General features: G+C 34.3%; 1 protein-coding gene across 1 annotated transcript in view; it reads left to right on the forward strand.

Moving 5' to 3' along the window:
• Positions 1-20,256, forward strand: part of MEI4 (meiosis-specific 4 homolog (S. cerevisiae)) — a 107,509-nt gene that overhangs the window by 26,984 nt on the left and 60,269 nt on the right. Inside the window, exon 2 of the mRNA XM_012730908.1 lies at positions 859-1,388. Within this exon, the coding sequence (XP_012586362.1) occupies positions 859-1,388 (530 nt within the window). The remainder of the gene's footprint in view (positions 1-858; positions 1,389-20,256) is intronic.

Genomic DNA, 20,256 nt, shown 5'->3' on the forward strand with positions numbered 1-20,256 from the left:
TGCTGTATTTCTCAGCCTGTAAGAATTTTCTAGAGGTTATAGAAATAATTCAAGGATACATATCTTTAGATACACACATCTGTAAGTATACTTACTTATGTATAAGGTATAATTGGGTGAATATATAACTTTTCTGAAGGGTTTGTTACATTATTCAAATTTAAGCTATCCTGTTATACACTCTACTTGTAAATTCTGAGGTCCTTAACATATATCTTTACATACTTACTTAGTGATCTCTGTACTAATTTCTCCATTTTATCCTCTTGCCTTATGCTTTCTACCAGTGAATATCAAACTACTTTGGGTCCTTATATACACAAACTTACCTTTTCTTTCTTAAGTTTGCTTTTATGATTATCCCTTTGGTACATAAATTTCTCTTGTTTTCCTTGAACCCCTACTTTTGTTTTATAAACCAGTTCTATAGTCATCATCTCCAAGATGCACCAAACTAAGTAGGATAGGTAGCTCAGTGTTTCATAGCGCCCTGAAAATAGAACTCTGGGCACACCTTACTGCTTTGGTTTCAGCATTACCTGTTGGAAGCCAGACTAGATGTTGACCTCTCTCAGGTCTTGTAGTATCACCTAGGTGTCTTTCAAACATGGCATGTAGTTGAATGGGAGATAATAATTTAAGAATACATGGGTGAATCCTCTTTATTTTCTACATAAAGAGCTTTTCCAGCCAGTTTAAACAATTACTTTCACAGTTTTTCCTTTATATAGTTTTCACATTACTGTTTTTAAAAATGTTAATATGCATTTGCATGCTTCACTTGGTATTTTAAATTAGAAAATCAAAGTCTAGATGTAGAAATTTTAACTACAGAAAGATAACACTTTTTTATTTCAGCAGACTTATCGTGGCAGACGCAGGAACCTAGAAGTTCTGAAAATACATTAACTTTCTTGGAAGATTCTGGGTGTGACTTATCCAATGAACAGAGAACAGAACCTTCAGAGCTGTCCCAGCATTCTGTGGAGAGCTGCACCCCTGTACTCCTCCCACCACTGCCTATTGTGAAAGGACATTGTGCTACTCTGGAAAACCCTCTGTCTTCTCACATGCAGTTCTTGCAACATCTGCTGCAACTGAAGTGCTTGACAGAATCAGGGAGTGTGCAAACAGACTTAAGCCACTTTGAAAACAACTCTTCCACAGTGTCCGATTCTGTTCTTCATTTGCTAGATGGCCTGATCACATTGTACCGTAAATCCAAATTTCCTTTTTCAAGCTTTTGGACAGAAGCTGTTGATACTATAGTTAAGCTGATCAATGATAGTAGTTTATCCAATTATATTTTTAAAAAGTGCTTCAAGAAGTTAGAAGAATTTGAGAAAACTCTACTACAAGTTATTTTAAAGAACAACCAAATAAATCGGGTAAGTGATAAAGTTCTATTCATTGAAATAATATATCAGTAGTAGTATATATTAGGAGATGTTTTGGCAGCCATTTTCGTTGGATAATGTCTATTGCTGTGGCTGTAAGGTCTGTCTCACTCCCTAGCTGGGTTCCCTTTGCAGCCAGCTGTATCCCTCCCTATGGCATCTGATTACTATGAAGTTGGTCTTTGCTTCAAGTTTGTGTCTTTTCTACTTTGAGGTATCTTTCCTGATTTTTTGTAGTTATGATGGGATTCTTCTCTCATTTTCTCCTGTGTATTTTTATTTCCTGTTGAAGGACTGTCAATACTTTTCAAGTAACTACTCACTATGTTCCCCAATCTATAACTTCAATGTGTTACATTCATCATGATGGATTACTTGTACTGTGTTTTTTTTTTTCCTGGCATTGACTATTGATGACTGGAGGTCAAAGAATATATTTTTTTCTTCTTTTGGAATTCCCCTTGAAAGTGGCATTATACCCCAAAGACCTCTGTAGTTGTGGAACACATAATGTATGACTTTATTCTGGGTCCCCCCCCCCTTTTTTATTACCATGGTTTAGAGATGTTGACTCAGGGATTCTTTGTTTACAAGTGACATTGAAGTAACCTGAAGTTTTTTTGTGGTTTGGCACACCATGGAGAATTTCCTTTTTGTATTAGTTTCTATCTTCTTCAGTATCTGATCCTTTGTTTGGGAAACTCTAGATAACTTCACTTTTTAATCCTTTATTAACTGAGTACAAAAATGTCACAAAGTAGACTAAAAGGTCTGTCTGAAAGATGTCTTTCAGTAGGAAATAGATGGTTGGATCACGTTTCTTTTGATACATGACTGCTTGGCAGTTTGTCCTCAGTGCTTACCTCCAGTTGTTTGGTCAGCTTTATCTTAATTTTCATAACTGACAGAATTTGAACAAATAACCTTATTTGTTGCACATACGTTTGTTCTTTATCAAGGTATCACTAGATCAAAAGTGCTGGTATCTTTACAAGTAATAATTTTGCCATTTGGAAAGATGAATTTTCTGTGTGGGAAAAAATATGCTTTTGCTAGAAATGGTTATTTAGGTGTTAAATATCACATTTTCTATGATATCTATGAAAAATATACTGTTTTTTACCTATCAATAAATAACTCAATTTCTTTAGACAGGTCTTATGATTCGGAATCTCCCATATACTAGCATTTTAAGTCTTGACTTTCACTGAAGGACTTCACTACACAAGAGTAGCCTTAGGAACTGTACACAAGTATATGGGGAAGAAGCTTGAGGTTGTGCACAGGTCTGAAATGTATCTTCCAAACCATTTGTCATGGTACCAACTGTTGAACAGTGCAACAGCAAGTGGATGAATATCTTTGGTCTTTTCTTGGAGATACAGTCATTGCATTCACAGAAAGTAGAATCATAAAATTGTTCCTAATGTTTATAATCAGTAATGATCTGTAAATGAGTTTTAATAATATTCTCTTCTGGAATTTTCTCTCTGGCAAGATAATTTTAGATTAAGTCATTCAAATTATCCTCATCATCTTCCTCTTACACTTAATTTTTAATATATTGAAGTAACATGTTTCAGGTGTGCATCATTGAAATCAATATTGTATATAATATACTAAGCTTACTGCTAAAAGTACAAGTCTATCATTAACAATGTAGTTTTACCCCCTTTATCTACTCTTCTTCCCCCTTTCCCTTCTGGTAATCACCAATTTGGTCTCATAATCAGGAAGATTGTTTAATTTTGTTAATTTTTGTTTAGTTTCCTTGGGTACCCCTTATGAATGAAATCTTAATGTGTTTGTCTTTCTCCATAGGTCTGTAACTAGATCTGTCCATGTTTTGTTGTAAAAGTACTTCATCTCTTTTATAGCTGAGTCATATTGCAAGGAATGAAAATGCAAATCAAAACCATAGTTGAGATCTCATTTTTCAAATATTTTAATGACAATTACCAAAAAGTCAATTACCAAATACAGTAAGTATTGGTGAGAATGTGGAGCAAAGGGAACTCTGTTTAGTGAAATTAATATGGACATTACTCAAAAAGTTCAAGATAGAACTGTGATGTGACCTAGTAATTCTGCTTCTGCTTACAGGCATATACCTGTACTTCTGTGTTCAACACTGCGATGATCACAATAGTTATGATACAGAAATAACCTAAGTGCCTGACCATAATGACTGGATAAAGAACTTGTATGTGCATGTTTCTGTATACACATAGGTACATCCTAATTTATGAAAAAATATGTGCATGAATGGACCTTGAAAGGATTATGTTAAATGAAATAAGTATGAAAAAGAAACAACCAAACAAATAGGTAAAACCAAACCCTTGGTTTGGATGCTGGCAACTATGGTGGTTACCAGAAGGAAAGAAAATGTTGGAATTGATGAAGGTAGATTGCTTAGTGGTAGACTTTTGGGGTGAGTGGTGTGTCATATACAGATAGTTGGTATAAGTTTGTGCATGTGAAACTTACTAAGTGTTGTAATTCATTATCTCAAAGTAATTTTAAGGTGATAGAGGTAAAAATACATCTTGAATATATTATGAAATTGGGGGAAAAAATGCCTGCCACATATACATTAAATTAAAAATCATCATTCCCACTTTATTCCCTGTATCCTGTTAGTGTGCTAGTTACATGAGGAATGAAATTATGGTTGCTAACCTGTTGACCTTGGGATGGAGGGATTACCCAGGTTTATTCAGTACTCATTAGGTTCCTTGTAAGTGAAAAGAGCAAGGCACGAAAGTAGTGTCCTCTTTAGAAATAATTTGAAAATGTTACGCTGCTGGCTTTAAAGATGAGGGAAAGGGTCATGACCCAAGGGATAACAGGTTGAAAAGGCAATGAAAAGGATTCTACTGAATGATTCTTTTCAGAATGATAGCAGGCCTTCATGCTCCGAGAAGTACCCATTTCACACTTCTAAACTGTAGCTGGCTAAGTTTGTGTTGTAAGTCATTAAGTTGACCCTTTTTTATATTTATTCAATATCTCTATGTGGATGTATAAGAGACATTTTTATTTCCATTTGATAGAAGAAAAAAATGAGGCTCAGTTTTGCCTTAGCCCACAGAACTAGCTAATAATAATTTGGATACTGCTACCTAATATTAGAGTTGAATGTGGATATTCTCACAGTTCTCAGATTTGGTTCCATTCAACCAGATCATAGGATACATTCAGATTATATAATTCTCCCAGATCCTACTGTTGTGGTGTATATGCTGCTTCCTAGCAGATTCTGGACTCATTGCTGCTTCTCTAGTCCAACCACCCCAATTTTGTAAGAAGGATCACTAAACTATGCTGAAAATCAGAGGCTCCTCTTGGACTTGCAAAAATAGTACATTCTTCACCATTGCCCATTAGACCCCTATCCAGACTCTTTGGTGTTAGCTTTCTCCATCCCATCCTGAGCACTCTCTAGTCCAATAAGACAGAAGTACTTTGTATTCTCTTTATCCCCTCTGAGCCATACTGCCAGTCCCTAGGCCTAGACTACCCTCCTCCCATATAGCTAGTTCTGCCTGTTCTTACAAATTGAGATCTAGGATTTGCTACTCAAAGAAGCCATCACTTTCTAGCTGATTGAGTGTTCCTCACATAAATTTAACATAGGACACTCTAGATAGTATAATCGCTACTGACTTGTTGCCATCCCCACCAGGCTTCAATCTCTGAGTCACATGCTCTGCCTCCTCAGTTTCTGTTCTCAGTGCAAACTACCCAGCTTCTGGGCACCCAGCCGTTGCCTGTGACAGGCGGTAGGCTAGGCTCCCTAGTTGGCCTTTGGTTGTGTGGGTTGCATAGGTTACATTTCTCCTGCGGCATTTAGCTTCATAGGAGGGTTACCTTTTAAAAATTTTGTCCTGGTAGCCTGACTCTTCTTTGGTCCCATGGCTAAAGAGAACAGGCTTTTGTTGTGGGGTTTTTTTTCGGTTTTTTTTTTTTTTTTTGGGGTTTTGTCTGAATTCAGCTGCATTTTGGGTTCGTTGGCTGTCCAAACTCCCAGTCTTTTAAATATGAGGCAAAAAGAAAATTGAAAGAATTTACCACTTTGTACTTCTTTTGTCTTAAGGTCCATAGCTGGTCTGTCAGTTGGTCTTCCTAGGTTTGTTTTCTATATATGCCCAGAGGATTTTAGTTGTAGTGAACAGAGAGAAATCAGTCCATTTCCTAGAAATGAAGACATGTGAATGTATTTTAACTGTACAGTATTATTCTATACAGTGCCATATAGCTGTGCTGAGGCAAACTACCCAGCTCTTTGGTACGAAGCTTCAGAGACCATCACTGCCAATCTTTGCTCTTATTCTCTCACAATTTTCAAATAAAACATGTGCCTGCTATTTCTCAGGTTATTTTCTATCTGTTCATTTTGTGTCATAGAAAATAAAAATTTATATCTTATATTTGCCTTCCTCAACATATCCTCAAAGGTTTGTGTGTAGAAGCACTCTTAGCAGCAGCTCTCTCTTACTGACATCATTATGTCAGTCTTTTACAAAGCAATTATATCTACCAGGTAGCTGAATCTTTTCATGGTGTCACTAATTACCCTGTCACAGCCACAGCTCCCCACTGAGCTTGGTAGAACTCCTGGATCTAAGAAAACCGATGGTAAGTTAGCTGAGTGTCATGGTGTCTCTTAGTCTGGGCACAGATCCCGTCCTGAAATGTTGCATCTCAGATATAAGATTTTTTATTTGGTGACTCCTAGACTGTCATTTGTGCCTGTATCACCAGTGATGTCCTCTTCAAGACATTTATGGGTAAATCTAAAGATATATTCGTGAAATCAGGTATCTTTTTTTCATCAGTGTGCCTCTCTCAGGAAAAACACATTACTAATACTACCATTTGTTATGTGTTCTCTGCTTTGAATTAGGGTATCATTTTTGTAATGACATCCACTTTTGCTCCTGTTCTGAGTTCCACAAAACCTTATCATCTGTTTTTGTCGGTTTCTTAAATTTTGCCTCAAGGATTTGTAAGGCTACTGACAGTTAACTTTTCTGTTAGGATACTCCTGGGGGAATAGAAATGGAGTGTAAGGTTAAGACCCATGCTCCCATCTCATCCTGCTGTAAAACTGTAGTAGAAAAAATCTGGACTGATGTTGCTATAGTTCTGCTTTAACTTGATAAGCATTTACTGAGATAATTTGTATCATAAACAAATCTTATTACTCCTTTTATCACTGTATCAGATATAAATCAGATATTTTTAGGGCATTGTTTTTTTCAGTGCTCCTGTAGGGGAAGGATTAACAGAGAGAAAAGGACTTTCCTGAATTTACTTTCAAGTTATACTTCACATTCCAATATTTTTCCTAAGATAGTAAACAAAAGTCTACCTCTATATTATATTTTATAGTTTTTAAAGCACTTTCACCTGGAGTTTATTATCTGCTTTGACAACAACTCTGTGTCATGGGGGTTGTTACTATTTTCAATTTAAAGATGAAAAGATTGAAGACAAGCAGGTTAAAAGACTCACTGAAAGTACTTAACCAGGGTTTTAAATCTATGTATGGGAACATAAATTCTTCCCTCTTACAACTCTTTCTTATTTTCATCACTAAGTCTTACACATTTTTGTACTAAATGCAAAACATTTAAGCTGATTTTTTGTTTATTCATTGGAAAGCAAGGATCTTGACATTATAGCTCTCAATTTGATAGAGAGAATATTTACAGTTTGCTTGCTAAGTTGTTGCATTTTGTTATGTGCAAAGATTTATGTTTATAGAAAGCAAAAGAAAAAACACTGCTCTGTGTTACAATGTAGGCTCACCTGTTCTATGTTTTCTTTACTGGCTATAAATTACACTCTGTTGGACACTTTATAATTGCATATGGAGACCTGTAGCCCTAGTTTCTAAATGAATATAAATTATGTGGTTTTTGCTTGTATCTACATTAATATATCATCTTCCCTGTTTTAACAAAATTTGTGAAGTACATTTAAATTTTATGGAAGATTTATAAATATTATGAAGCTGTTGATTTTTAATTCATTTGTTATTGAGTTCAGAATTTGCTTAAAGTAACCCCCAATAGTTATGAAGTTAAAATAGAGAATTTTTTTAATCATGACTATCATATGAAAAGCAAACATTTCTAAGAACATGAAATTGCTTCTCATTTATTTATGCGTAATAATGGTTTTAAAGGAAAACATTTTACTTTGCAAATACAGAGATTAATATTAACCATTAATCCATTTAACTTTTTTTTTTTTAACCCATGTTGTTTTTCAGCATAAGGCCTCTAATTTGGAGCAATAGAATGTCCAAATTAGTATTGGGTATTGTCACAGATACTGGATGTACTGTAATAGATGGATAAGACAGAGTCTTTACCTAAGGGATCTTACAAGAGGAATGCAGGAGAATAATACCTAATTTAGTTTGAAGGGAAATGGAAAACCTCATGGAGGATGCAGCTTTAAAATAGAATGAACTTGTGTTTGGAGTAAGAACTTTCAAAATGGTGTGGCCATAGCATGTGTCCCTGAGACAAGATTTATTTGAGGATTTCAAAAGAGAAAGTGTGAAGAGCAGAGAGATAATGAGTTTTTAAAGGTGTGGACTACAGTAGCCTGGCAGGTTGCCTACTGTATTATTTCCTGGAGCTGCTGAAACAAATTACCACAACTTGATGGCTTAAAACAGAAATTTATTAGAAACCTAAAGTATGAAATAAAGGTGTAGACATGGCCACACTTCCTCCCAACTTGCTAGGGGAGTCCTTCTACTCGTAGAGTTTATGGTAGCTGCATGTCTATTGTCATTTCCTTACCATGTGTCTGAGTTTTCTCTCTTAACAATATTGTGATGACACATTTAGGAACTACCTAAACAATCTAGGATTAGCCATTCATTTTAAGACCTTAGGTTAAATACTTTACAGAGGCACTTTGTTACTTTCATATCCACAGATTTGATGTGGATATCCTTTGAGGGCCATTTCTCAACCTGCCACACCTCCCTAGCCATTTTTTTTTCCCTTAAACTTTGATTATTACATTATCTTTCACTTTCTCCATATAGGACATGTACCTATTCCTATAACTTATCTGTTTGCTATGAAGAGTCATATAGGCTTTTCAGACCAAAGAGGCACCAGGAATTCCATCCCCTTGGATACTTGAGAGTTCTCCATCTTTCTCTAGAATACTTACAATCATCTTGCTGCTGCCTGAAGGGCAAAGTAACTATGCAGAGCTTGGAGAATCACAGGAACTGTAAGCCAGAATGAGGCTGTCAAACCTGTAGCCTACTCAGTCTCTGGATTTACATAGAATCAGTGCATTTTCTTAGTTAGAGTAGGATTTTCTGCAGCTTGTCACCCAAAACATCAAGGAGCTAGGATTTTGTTTGAGATGTAATGAGTAGATATTGATTTAGATTTCAGAACCTCACTTTGGATACCACTAGAAATGCATGATTAGAGAGGTTAAAGCCAAAACATGATTTAGGCCATGTGGTAGTTCAGATGAGAGTAGATGGTGGTTTAAACTTGATAGATTAACAAACAGGCATCTAATTTGACTCCTACCCTGATTTAAATGATACAATTTACATAGTAGAATCTATCAGTGACTTGTAAGCTGTTATCTACTTGTTATCTTTGGAATGGAAGCCAAGTGTTAACACCTACAATAAGGAGCACTGATCAGAGGTCTGTATAGAAATATTTGGAGCCTTTGATCACTATCCTACCTTTTCTAGCAGGGCATACCCTTCCCACAACTGAAAAAAGACCGCAGATTTATTTTCTAGAAATAATTTAATGAAGAACATGTGTGACTATTTTCAGCCAGGATCACTATTTGAAATTATTTGGGAATGTTTGGGAGTCAGAAAGTTAGTAGTCACCTAATGGGGATGTGTCCTGGGAAGAAAACAGGTTGCCGTGAGGATGAACACAGGCAGCTTTGGGGACAGGGTACTTGCTTTGATAAGTATATTTTTTAATTTATTTATTTATGCATAAAGGAGTACAGACCAGAGATGCAGCAGCCGTGAGAGGATTCACCAGATAGAGTGGGGAGCAGGGGCAAGAGAGGAGAGGTCTGCTGTGCCATGTGGGTCAGCTCCCTGTCTGGGGGTTGAACTTGTGTGCGCTTTAACCCATTGTGCCACCAGGGAGGTCCCTTCTTTGATAATCTTAAGATTATGCTTTTCAAGTTTTGTAGGCATTCATACACTGATACGCCTCTCTAGCTTTCTCATAAACTTGGCTTAGTATTTATCACTTTTCTATAGTATGGTCTTTCCATGCCTTCATATTTCAACCCCAGTTGAAGGCCAAGCACAATCTCTAGCATATTTTATTGTAATTAAATTAAATAATTCTCATTCTAATACAGTATTATTTAATTAATGAATGAGTAGTTAATATTTCTTCTCTTAAAAGTGTATGTTAAGAGACACACATGATGAGGGATAAGATTGGACTTTAGCTGTGAAAGTAGTGTGGTGCATACATTGTTTTTTAAATGTGCACACCTGTTACATATGTAACATAATGTTAGTTCAAGACAACTCATTCCATATTCACCAAATACTCTTCCAACACACCAAACCACATATATGAAGACAAATATTTATATATGGGATTTAATCTTTCAGGAAGGTAAATCCTGGTAAAATCAATCTGGCAGTAAACTGTATGTATATTGATACTGAATCGTAGTAATTCTGGATTGCTTTGTAGAGCTAAGAAAATTTGCCATTCCCCTTTGTTATTTTCAAATACCTTTGATCTGTGCTACTGTAAGATTGTGTTGCTCTTCCCAATAGCACATGAATACTTGCTTCTGTACGCATTCAACCTTACTACTTAAAATATGGTTCAGATCTAGCCACCTTAACGTCATCGAGGAACTTCCATTAAATGAAGAATCTATGGAGTCTGATTTTGCACTTTAATAAGTTCCCCAGGTATCTGCATATTAATATTTGAGATCACTGCATTACAAGAAAAAAATATGAATTTTTCTCTACTAATTAAGGCCTACATTTATTGAATTCTTGCTAAGTACTTTGCATTGGTCATTTCACTTAATATTTGTAACAACCCCAAAAAGGGAATTTTTATTAGTCTTATCTGAAAGATGGAAAAGGGGAATCATAAAGAGGTAAAATAACATTCCTATAAGCATGGCTAGAAGCCCAAACAATCCTGTAAAAGTAGCTTTGTTTTTAAATAAGACTGTTACTTTCTTCCTAAAGCTTTTAGAGCCACATAGTGCCTGTTGCATGTCAGCCCACACATGGCACACAGGCCACCATAGAAGACTCAGAATGAGTGTGTGAAAGATCTTAATAACATGTCTGGCTTCTGGCATTCAGAATTCTCTTAGGAAATAAAATCAAACTGTTGGTTAGGAGTTAGTGGGAAGGGGAGAACTTGTATGTCAAGACATGTAGTTTTAGACATAAAGAAAAGGAATCGCCATCTAAGTAAAATAGCTTATCTACTCAGATTTTTAAGCAAATTTAGTGAGTTATAAAATAAACTTATTTCAGATACACAATTTGATAACTATATATTCAATTTTATCTACAATTCTTGTCACTGTAGGTAAACACACAAAATGCAAGCTGAAAGTATATGGAGGAGTTTATATTATGGTTTTGATGAGGTACAGAAGAGGCATAAGGAATGGCAGGCACAGCTGAAAAAAGAATAAAGCAAGACTGGACCATTTTTCTAGTTTGTGGTTTCAGCCTGTTATCTATAAACAAAGGGGCTGTGGTATGTAGCTCTGCTTGAACTGAAGCATGGCAATTGAGCTTACATGGTTTACACTTAAAAATGGCAGTGTTGACATAGGTTTTTAACGAATAACTTTGAGTATATCTTAAAAAATGTTGACTATTTGTAATGAAAGGCCTTGCAACTTGAGATTTATAGTAGACTTGAATAAATATAGTAGCAAGCCTCCATTTCTCCTTATGTTACCTACTGAAATTCAGAAGGGGCTATATTTCTAGTATTTTCTCCACTCCTTTGCTGTAGTCATTTGCATTACTGTACTTTCCAGGGAAACCATATTATATATTTGGGAAGGAAAAGAACTAAGATTCCTTCACCAGTGATTACTGAAAGATGGAAGTCTTTCCTCTTTCCTTTTAGCCATTTCATAAACATTCTTGTTAATAAGTAATTTTTCTTGAAAACAAAAGGTGGAAAAAAATGCTAGGAATGAAATGTTGCCAGTGTAATCTTCTTTTCTATTGGTTCCAAGTTAAAGAAAATCATGCCACTTAAACACTAATACTTGCTACATTTAAAACAAGATTTATTTGCAGTTACTTACACATATATGTTTATTATGCTTTAGTAAGTTTCAATTTTCTTTCAGGCAATGAATTCTAAAAGCAATACTTAAACTATACAGCACACTATTCTTAAAATATTGAATTAAGATCAAGTTGGACATCATTAGAGAGAACTTTGTTGTTGAAGTATCTAATTTTAATTTCTATCAAATGATATGAAATTAGCCATAGTCCTTGACCTATTTTTAAAACATTACTGGTAAAAGACTACTGAGGCTCTATTTTGTTTCATGAATTTCAATAATGTTTGTTCTTTTCTTTGAAGAACACCATTGAGATATGACAGGGATTGCATTATATCTGTTTATCGCTTGAGTAAGATGGCCATTTTAACAATGTTAATTCCTATACATGAGCACCAACTAGTTTCATTTCTTTTAACAATAGTTTTCGTTGTACAAGTCTGTCTACTTTATTGTTTACTCCCAGACATTTAATTATTTCTGATGCAATAGTAGCAGGGGTTTGTTTTCTTGATTTCTTTTCCTTCTAGCTCATTGTTTAAATATACAACATAACTGAATTTTGTAAATTTTGTAACCTGACGAAGATTCAGTGTTTCAGTTACTTTTTTTTTTTTTTTAGGGAAATCTTTAGGATTTTCTGTGCATTTTATCACATAATCTGCAAATAGTGATAGTTTCACTATTTCTTTCCTAGTTTGGATTCCTTTTATATCTTCCTCTCTTCTAATTGCTTTAGTTAGGACTTTCACTACTATGCTGAATAATAGTGGTAAAAGTGGAATCCTTGTTTTTACCTGATCTCAGTGGAAAGAAAAGCTTTCAGTGTTTCATCATTGAGAATGTTAATAGTGGGTCTGTCATATATGGCTTTTATTATGTTGAGACATATCTATCCCTATTTTCTTGAAAACTGGGTGTTTACTCAAATCCAACTGTAGAATTGAAGCTGCCAGAGTGGGAAGAAAAGAGAATAAAGTGGGGGAGCACAGTGAACTAAGATGAAGGGCTTTTTGCACTGTTGTGTGGTATGCTCTAAACCAGATACAATTATAAAGCAATGTTATCTCAATTTTAAAAAAATCTTGATGCCAAACACATTGACATACTATCATGGGGCATCTGAGGTTTACACAGTACCACAGGTGTTTCTAATGCTCAATAAAATGGAGAACGACTGATCTAAAGGGACAGTACATTTACAAAACAAAAATACACGCAACAAACTGACACTCACCATTAAATAACCACAAGGACATCTATCTGCTTTCCTTTCAGATAGCTTAATGTAGGTATGGAAGTTATCAGGTGCTGAAGTGTGCACTAACTTATCACTGTGATATTTCTGTGCAGTCTAGTTTAAAAGCCATTATTGAGATAGCACTAAGATCTGAGCAGCCATCACATGCTGACTTTTGGGGCAACTATTGAACTGACATAACCTGACTCAGCAACCAGTAGAAATTTTCTGTTCATGCACAAATGTTATTTAAAAATAGATTAATGTGTCTCCTTGATGCCTTTCAAATTTATGAACATGAGGCTTCATTGTCTATGAATTAATTAAATACCAAGGGAATTAATGCTGAGGAAATACTGTACATTTTTAGGTGCAAGAATGTCAATTAAAGCTGGCAGTACAACAATTCAATCACAGGGGTTATTAAGAAGCTCTTTTAAAATTTACAGTCTGGTAAGTAAAAGCAAGTGACTGGATACTGAACATTGTTAAATGTCAAATTAAATTGACTTGCCCTAGGTTGGATTTTCAGAATACCATATTTACATGCATAATTTCAACTTTTATTCTCCATGATAAATAGAGGGTAATATATAATCGACCATCTGGGTCCTGCTCAGTTGTCATCCTGGGCAACACTTATTAATCCTATTTTTCCCCTAACGATTTCTAATGAGCTACTTGTCCAATGTTTTCAAGAAATCAGTGACAAAGAACTAACTTCCTCAAGGATTGAAGCTTACTGCATTGTTCATACTCCTTCCTCCTATCCCCTTAACCTTTGTAAGTAATATATATACATATATATATATATATATATAAACATACATATATAGTGTAATGCACACACATAGTTGACACAACATATATATTGTTGAAAGTTTATGTTCTACAAACTAGATTAATCAATTCATAGTTTATATAATTCCAGTCAAAATATTAGGAGCCATAACCTACTTCTGACAATGGCAGTTTATGAGATAAATCAAACTTACTCTGTAGAATGTAAGTTTTAATTTTACAAGGAAAATTTTTACAAAAGTAAATAAATACAAGTAGAAACATGCCTAGAGACAAGATAGTCAAACTACTAAATAAATCAAAGGGAAAAATATTTGTAGCAACAAGAGAAGGAAGGTATGAGAAGGTGAAGAGGAGCTATTTATCAAAAAAAAACAACTGAAAAAGTCACTTAAAAAAAGAAACTAATTAATTAGCATAATTCTGTATCTCTTAGCTCTACCTTTTAAAATGAGGATAGAATAACGATGCTTTCAAAGAAAACAAAATGAAGAGAATTGTTGATAGCAGAAATGCATTTCAAGAAACAATAATGGAAAATTGCCAGACTGGAAATATGACTCAATATGGTACCTATGATCTCCAGAGGAATGAAGAGTACTAAAAGTACCAAATATGTAAGGAAACCTATTTTTACTTTTCCTCCTAATTCTTTAAAAAGCAGATTATTCAGTAATGCAAAAGTCATACACATACATGTATACAAAATATTATATGGAGGGCTTATACCATAGGTAAATATAAGATGTACTGAGAGGGAAAAAATGGAACCAAATTAAGCTCCCTATGTTTTACAGGAAATAAGCCAGTAAAACTTGAAGACAGCTATGGTAAATTAAAAATGTAATTATTACTCAGCAATCAAAACAGATAAGCTTATGGCATTTGTGGCAACATGGATGGAGCTGGAAGGGATCATGCTTACTGAAATAAGTAAAAACCAAAGTTAACAACTATAAACCAGAGCCATTCTACTGGCAGGTGGGAGAGGGTGGGTGTAGGATCAAAACAGGGGAGGGAAGAGCATAAGGGACTATGGTGATGACACATGGGTGAATTGGTGGTGGGAAGTCCACAGTTATTACAACCGAGATGAAAAAGGATACAGTGTACAAAAATGAAGAATAATATATTTTTAAAAAACTCAAATATAGCAAGTCAATAGCTAATTCAAAATGTATTTTGACAAGGCAGTAAAGAAGGATCATAGAGAAAAAAAAAAAGAGTTGGGACAGATATAAATCAAAAAGGAAAAAGACCTAGATCCCAACATATATATATATATATATACATAATTGTAGATTATATGTTAAATTTCATTCAATAAATATGTTTTAAGAAGAATAAATTTTAAGGACCAAACATTTTAATTAAAAGATAGTGTCATACTGGACAAAAACCTAACAGTATGCTATATATAATTACAGCATTTTAAATTCAAATACAAAAATAGGCTATATTTAAAAGAATGGAAAAAGAAACATACTATGCAAAAAATAAATATAAAGAGCTAGAGCAGGTATATTAATATCAGAAAAAAATGAGTTTAAAAAATACTAGAGAGGGGGATATTTCATAACGATAAAATTGTCAATACATCTTGAAGACATACATTTATAAATGAATATGTACCTAACTGACAGAATGGTAGGAGTACTAAACACTTTAAATATTTCTCTTGCATTAAGTATACAAGTACTTGATAGCATAAGTACAGAGGAACTCAATAAGGATATCAATGAACTCAGTCTAATTTATATAGAATATCCTAGCCAACAGAATGCACATTCTTTTTAAATACAGATGAGACATTCATGAAGATAGGCTGTATAATCAACCACTAAAATACTTGCCTGTGAAGTTTCATAGCACATTATTTATGACAACTTCAAGTTGGAAAGAGTCCAAGTGCACATTTGCTTGTGAATAAACTTGTGGTAGACCCACAAAGTGAAATATAATTGACAATGAAAATGTACATGGTTCATGTTTACATTACAACATTAATTTATGATGTTATTAGAGCAGATTGCCAGAGAAGTTTATAACATTGTTTTCATGTTATCCCTAAATCTAGAATAATTTCTTACTATGTTAAAAATGGTTCTTCCCGGAGAAAAAAAAGGAATAACTTGACCTCCAGCATCTAGTCTGTTTCAGGTGACTGTACATAAGGAGAAAATATGACCAGAAGCTTCATCAGTGTATTTGCCAAATAAGAAAATAAAGGAATGACTTTAGAACAAGAATGCATATGAAGTATACACAAATCATGCTGTTAATTTCTATGAAATCCTATCTCTGCATAGTTGGTGCTTTAGACTTTAAAGTAGTGATACAGTTTCATCAATATTATTTAGTTGTCTTTTTCTATAAAAAGTGCATCTACCCTGAGAGAATAAAATGGTGGTGTACATGTATGCACCATGCTTACTGGTGTTTTACAACACCAAGAAATGCCCACATGAGACCCTTTAATTAGAAGTTACAGGGGCCAGTGATGATAGGGATCTATAACTTTACCTGTAATATTTAATAAGTGGTTCATAGCATTTTATACATGTATCTAGGGAGTGATGTTAATTTTCCAAAATTCCAAGTATAGAATATACTAGAAAGTTTATTTTTTCGGGGTAATGGACTATTAATATATGTTCAACCAAAGGTTTACCAAATCTCACCCATGCAAAAAATATGGAGGACCTTCCAGAGCATGGGGTTGTGGCAGGAATACAGTAATAACTATATCCACAAACCTTTAGATTAATATTTTACTGTTCTGAGTAAGTTGGTCATTAATATAGGTTAGGGGCTATCAAATTACACAAGTGGGTCAAATCTAGCCTACCTCTTGATCATATAAATACAGTTTTGTTGGAATGTATTCACATACTTTTGTTTATGTATTGTTCTGGCTCCTTTTGCATTGTAACAGAGACTTATTGTATTTATTATCTGACCCTTTCAGAAAAGCTTTGTCAATCCCTGTTCTAGGTAATAGTTTTGTTTTCCTTGGTGAATGAAATGATCTGATTTATGACTTGGAAAACTGATTTATCAGTTTTGAGAGGCTATTCCCTTCTTGACATTTCCTAGTTCTTTGCATATAGACATGCTTCATGAAGATACTTTCAGAGTGAGTGAATGAATTTATATATACAATTGGGGCTATTAGAATGATTTGAAAAGTAAATTCTCAAGGTAAGAGATGATAAAGGCCTGAAATAAGAATAGTAGCAAGTGGCATAGTAAGGAGGGGATCTAAACTGAAGTTATTTAAGAAATTGAATTAGCTAGACTTTATTTGGTTAATCATTTATGCATTTGTTTTGTCGTGGCTTTTGTTTTTTAGGTATCTAAGTTCTCAAAAATTTTAAGCATGTGAAAGTCCAGTGTATGAATAGCAAAATTATAACCCTCAGTCTCACCAAAAATTAATCATGTTTTTTTCTATCTCCATCCTCATAAATAATACTGTTGTTGCTGCAGTATTCTAACAACATGGGTAAGTCTAAAGGTAATCAATATTGTTAACTCTACTAATACTCTTTGCTGATAAGGGTCCATGCTCAATATTAGTGTATTTGCTTATTTAATGTAAAATTTAGAACAATGCTTATCTCTCATGAGAAAGGTTTTCTGCATTTCTGGGCTTATCCACATTCATTCCAATATTGTGGTTCTGAAAAATTCCTATGGCGGTACAATCTTAAAATGGAGTTGATTCAAGTGAGCAACAAGGGCTGCAAAACATCAGGTTAAGTACTGTGAGTCATTTTTATGCATTTTAGACACAACATTTAAATTTTAATTATTTTTACTGTAACATTATTTTGGGGATTAATCAGTACTAGGGCTATGTGTATTCAGATATTACAATTATGTGTAGGCACTCTGTAACTTCAGAAAACTTGAAAACAGTGCAGTAGGCATCTGCAACAAATGAACATATGTCCTCAGCTGCCTAGTCTAATTACAGTTACTGCCTGTTGTCCTGGAATACTTGGCAGCAGCACCCTGTTTCACTCTCAAAAGAACTATAAGTACGGATATTTATAAATATGACTGAATATGAAAAGTAAATACTCACTAGTGTAAAAAGCATGTACTCTACTCTATTAGATTGATTTTTCTTTCTTTCTTTCTATGAACACAGTAAATACCATATATGACAAATCCACAGCAGGTATCATACTCCTTGGTAAAAATCTGAAAGCATTTCCCGTAAGTCAGAAAGATTAGGATGCCCACTTTTACCAGTACTGTTCAATATAGCATTGGAAGACCCTAGTCAGAGTAGATAAGAAAACATGAAGGATCAAAAATGGAAAATAAGTAAATCTCTCACTATTCACAGATGAAATGATTTTTATGTATATATATATATATATATGTATATGTATAAATATACATATACATATATACATATATTTTGTTAAATATATATTTATACACACACATGCATATATGTATATATAAAACAAAAAAAAATTATCACAAACTACTAGGAATAATAAATACAGTAAAGTGACAGGATACAAAATCAGCACACAAAAATCTATTGTTTTTATATCAAACAGTAAATTAAAAGAAGAAAACAATGACTTGTGCAATTGCACCAAAAAGGATGAAAATACCTGGGAATAAACTTTAAAAAGAAAGGACCTATACAATAAAAACGATAAGGCGCTATCAAAGAAATTAAGAAACTAAGAAGTAAAAAAGATACCTTATATTCATGCACTGAAAGAATAAATATCATTAAAATAGCCACATTACCTAAAACAATTTGTTTCAATGCAATCTCTATCAAAATGCCAGTGAAATTTTGAAAGAAATGGGACAGTTATAAAATTTGTATGTGGCCACCAAAATATAGAGAAATACTGAGAGAAAAGAAGAAAAATGAAAGGTATCAGACACCTTAAATTCCAGTTTCATATTACACAGTGGTAGACATCAAAACACTTGGTACCAGAACAAAAATATAAACTGATCAATGGAAGGGAATTGAGTGCCCAGAAATAAACCCACACAAATATGGACAGTTAATCTTTGACATAGGAGCCAAGATCATACAACCAAAAAACGAAAGTGTCTTCAAGTCATGCTAGGAAATGGTGAAAGCCATATGCACCAAGAAGAAACTGGATCAATTACTTACTCCAAAAACAAACAAAAAATTCAAGATGAAATAAAGACTTCCATACAGACCTAAACCATAAAATACATAAAAGAAAGCACAAGTAAAATACTCCTGGACCTCAATCAGAGAGGTGTATTTGGGGATGCAGATGTAACAAGGAAACAAAAGCAAAATAAAGCAGGACTACATGAAGCTTAAAAGCTTTTGCACCTCAAAAGAAACCACTGCAAAAACAAAAAGACAATCTAAGGACTAGGGGATGTTTACACATCAGATTTTTTGAATTAACATATACAACTCAACAACAGTGAAACAGATAACCTAATCAAAAATAATGGACAAAATACCTAGATAGACACCTCAAAGGCATTCAGATGCCCTATATGCATATGAAGAAATGTTCATCACTTATAGGGATTTTGGGAAGGGAAATGCAAATCAAAAACAAGAGCTATCACTTCAGCCCAGGGAGAATATCCTACATCAAAAAGAATAGAAACAACACATGTCCACAAGAATGTGGGGGTGGGGGAGAACCAACATATCCACTGTTGGTGGAAATGTAGTTTGGTGCAGCTGCTATGAAAAACTATGGAGATTATACAATTATTATTTTTATCTAAAGTACAATGAGAAGTCACCAAAACAGGGAAATAATGTGGTTCAATCCCTTGAAAAGATCAGTGATCAGTATGTGAAGAACTGATTGTAGAGGAACAAGGGTGTTCCTTCTTCATATACTAGTACAAATTGAGATGCCATTTAAATGAACTGCTAGATATCCAATACGAAATTCAGAAGACTGGTATGAATCAGAGTCAGTATGGAAGCCCTTATTTTGTAATACAGAGAAAAACTATGCAAGAACAAGTAAAACAGGACTGGCTATCTGTCAGGCCTACCATCTTAGTGTTTGGAGGAAGAAGAAGAAGAAAAAAGAACTGGCAAATTATGAAAACCTTGAGAGGAGATTGTTTCAAAGAGGGAGTTTCATTTCACTAAAAAGCTGTGGTGAGGATGTCACAAGAAGTTGAATACCATGGGAAGTAGGTTCTAGGAAGAAATATAGTCTGCCTTATGTTTATCCAGAGGCCTTTGGGATCTCCATCTGTGGGAGAGAAGGTCGAGGAATAATTAGAAGAAATAGAGTAAGGACGAAGGTCCCAAAACAACAATTGGTCTATTCCCCAATTGACGGCTGTCTGCTGATAGTGCTTCATGAATAGCAATCTGGGTGGCCCATGACAATTTCTACTACAGTGGACAGTTAGATAAGGACAGATAAGACAACTTTAGTTACTCAACATATTTACTGAACATCACAGTGTGCCACC

This window comes from Condylura cristata, unplaced genomic scaffold (assembly GCF_000260355.1).
Source record: "Condylura cristata isolate star-nosed mole 26May11 unplaced genomic scaffold, ConCri1.0 scaffold00001, whole genome shotgun sequence".
In the NCBI taxonomy this organism is placed as follows: domain Eukaryota; kingdom Metazoa; phylum Chordata; class Mammalia; order Eulipotyphla; family Talpidae; genus Condylura; species Condylura cristata.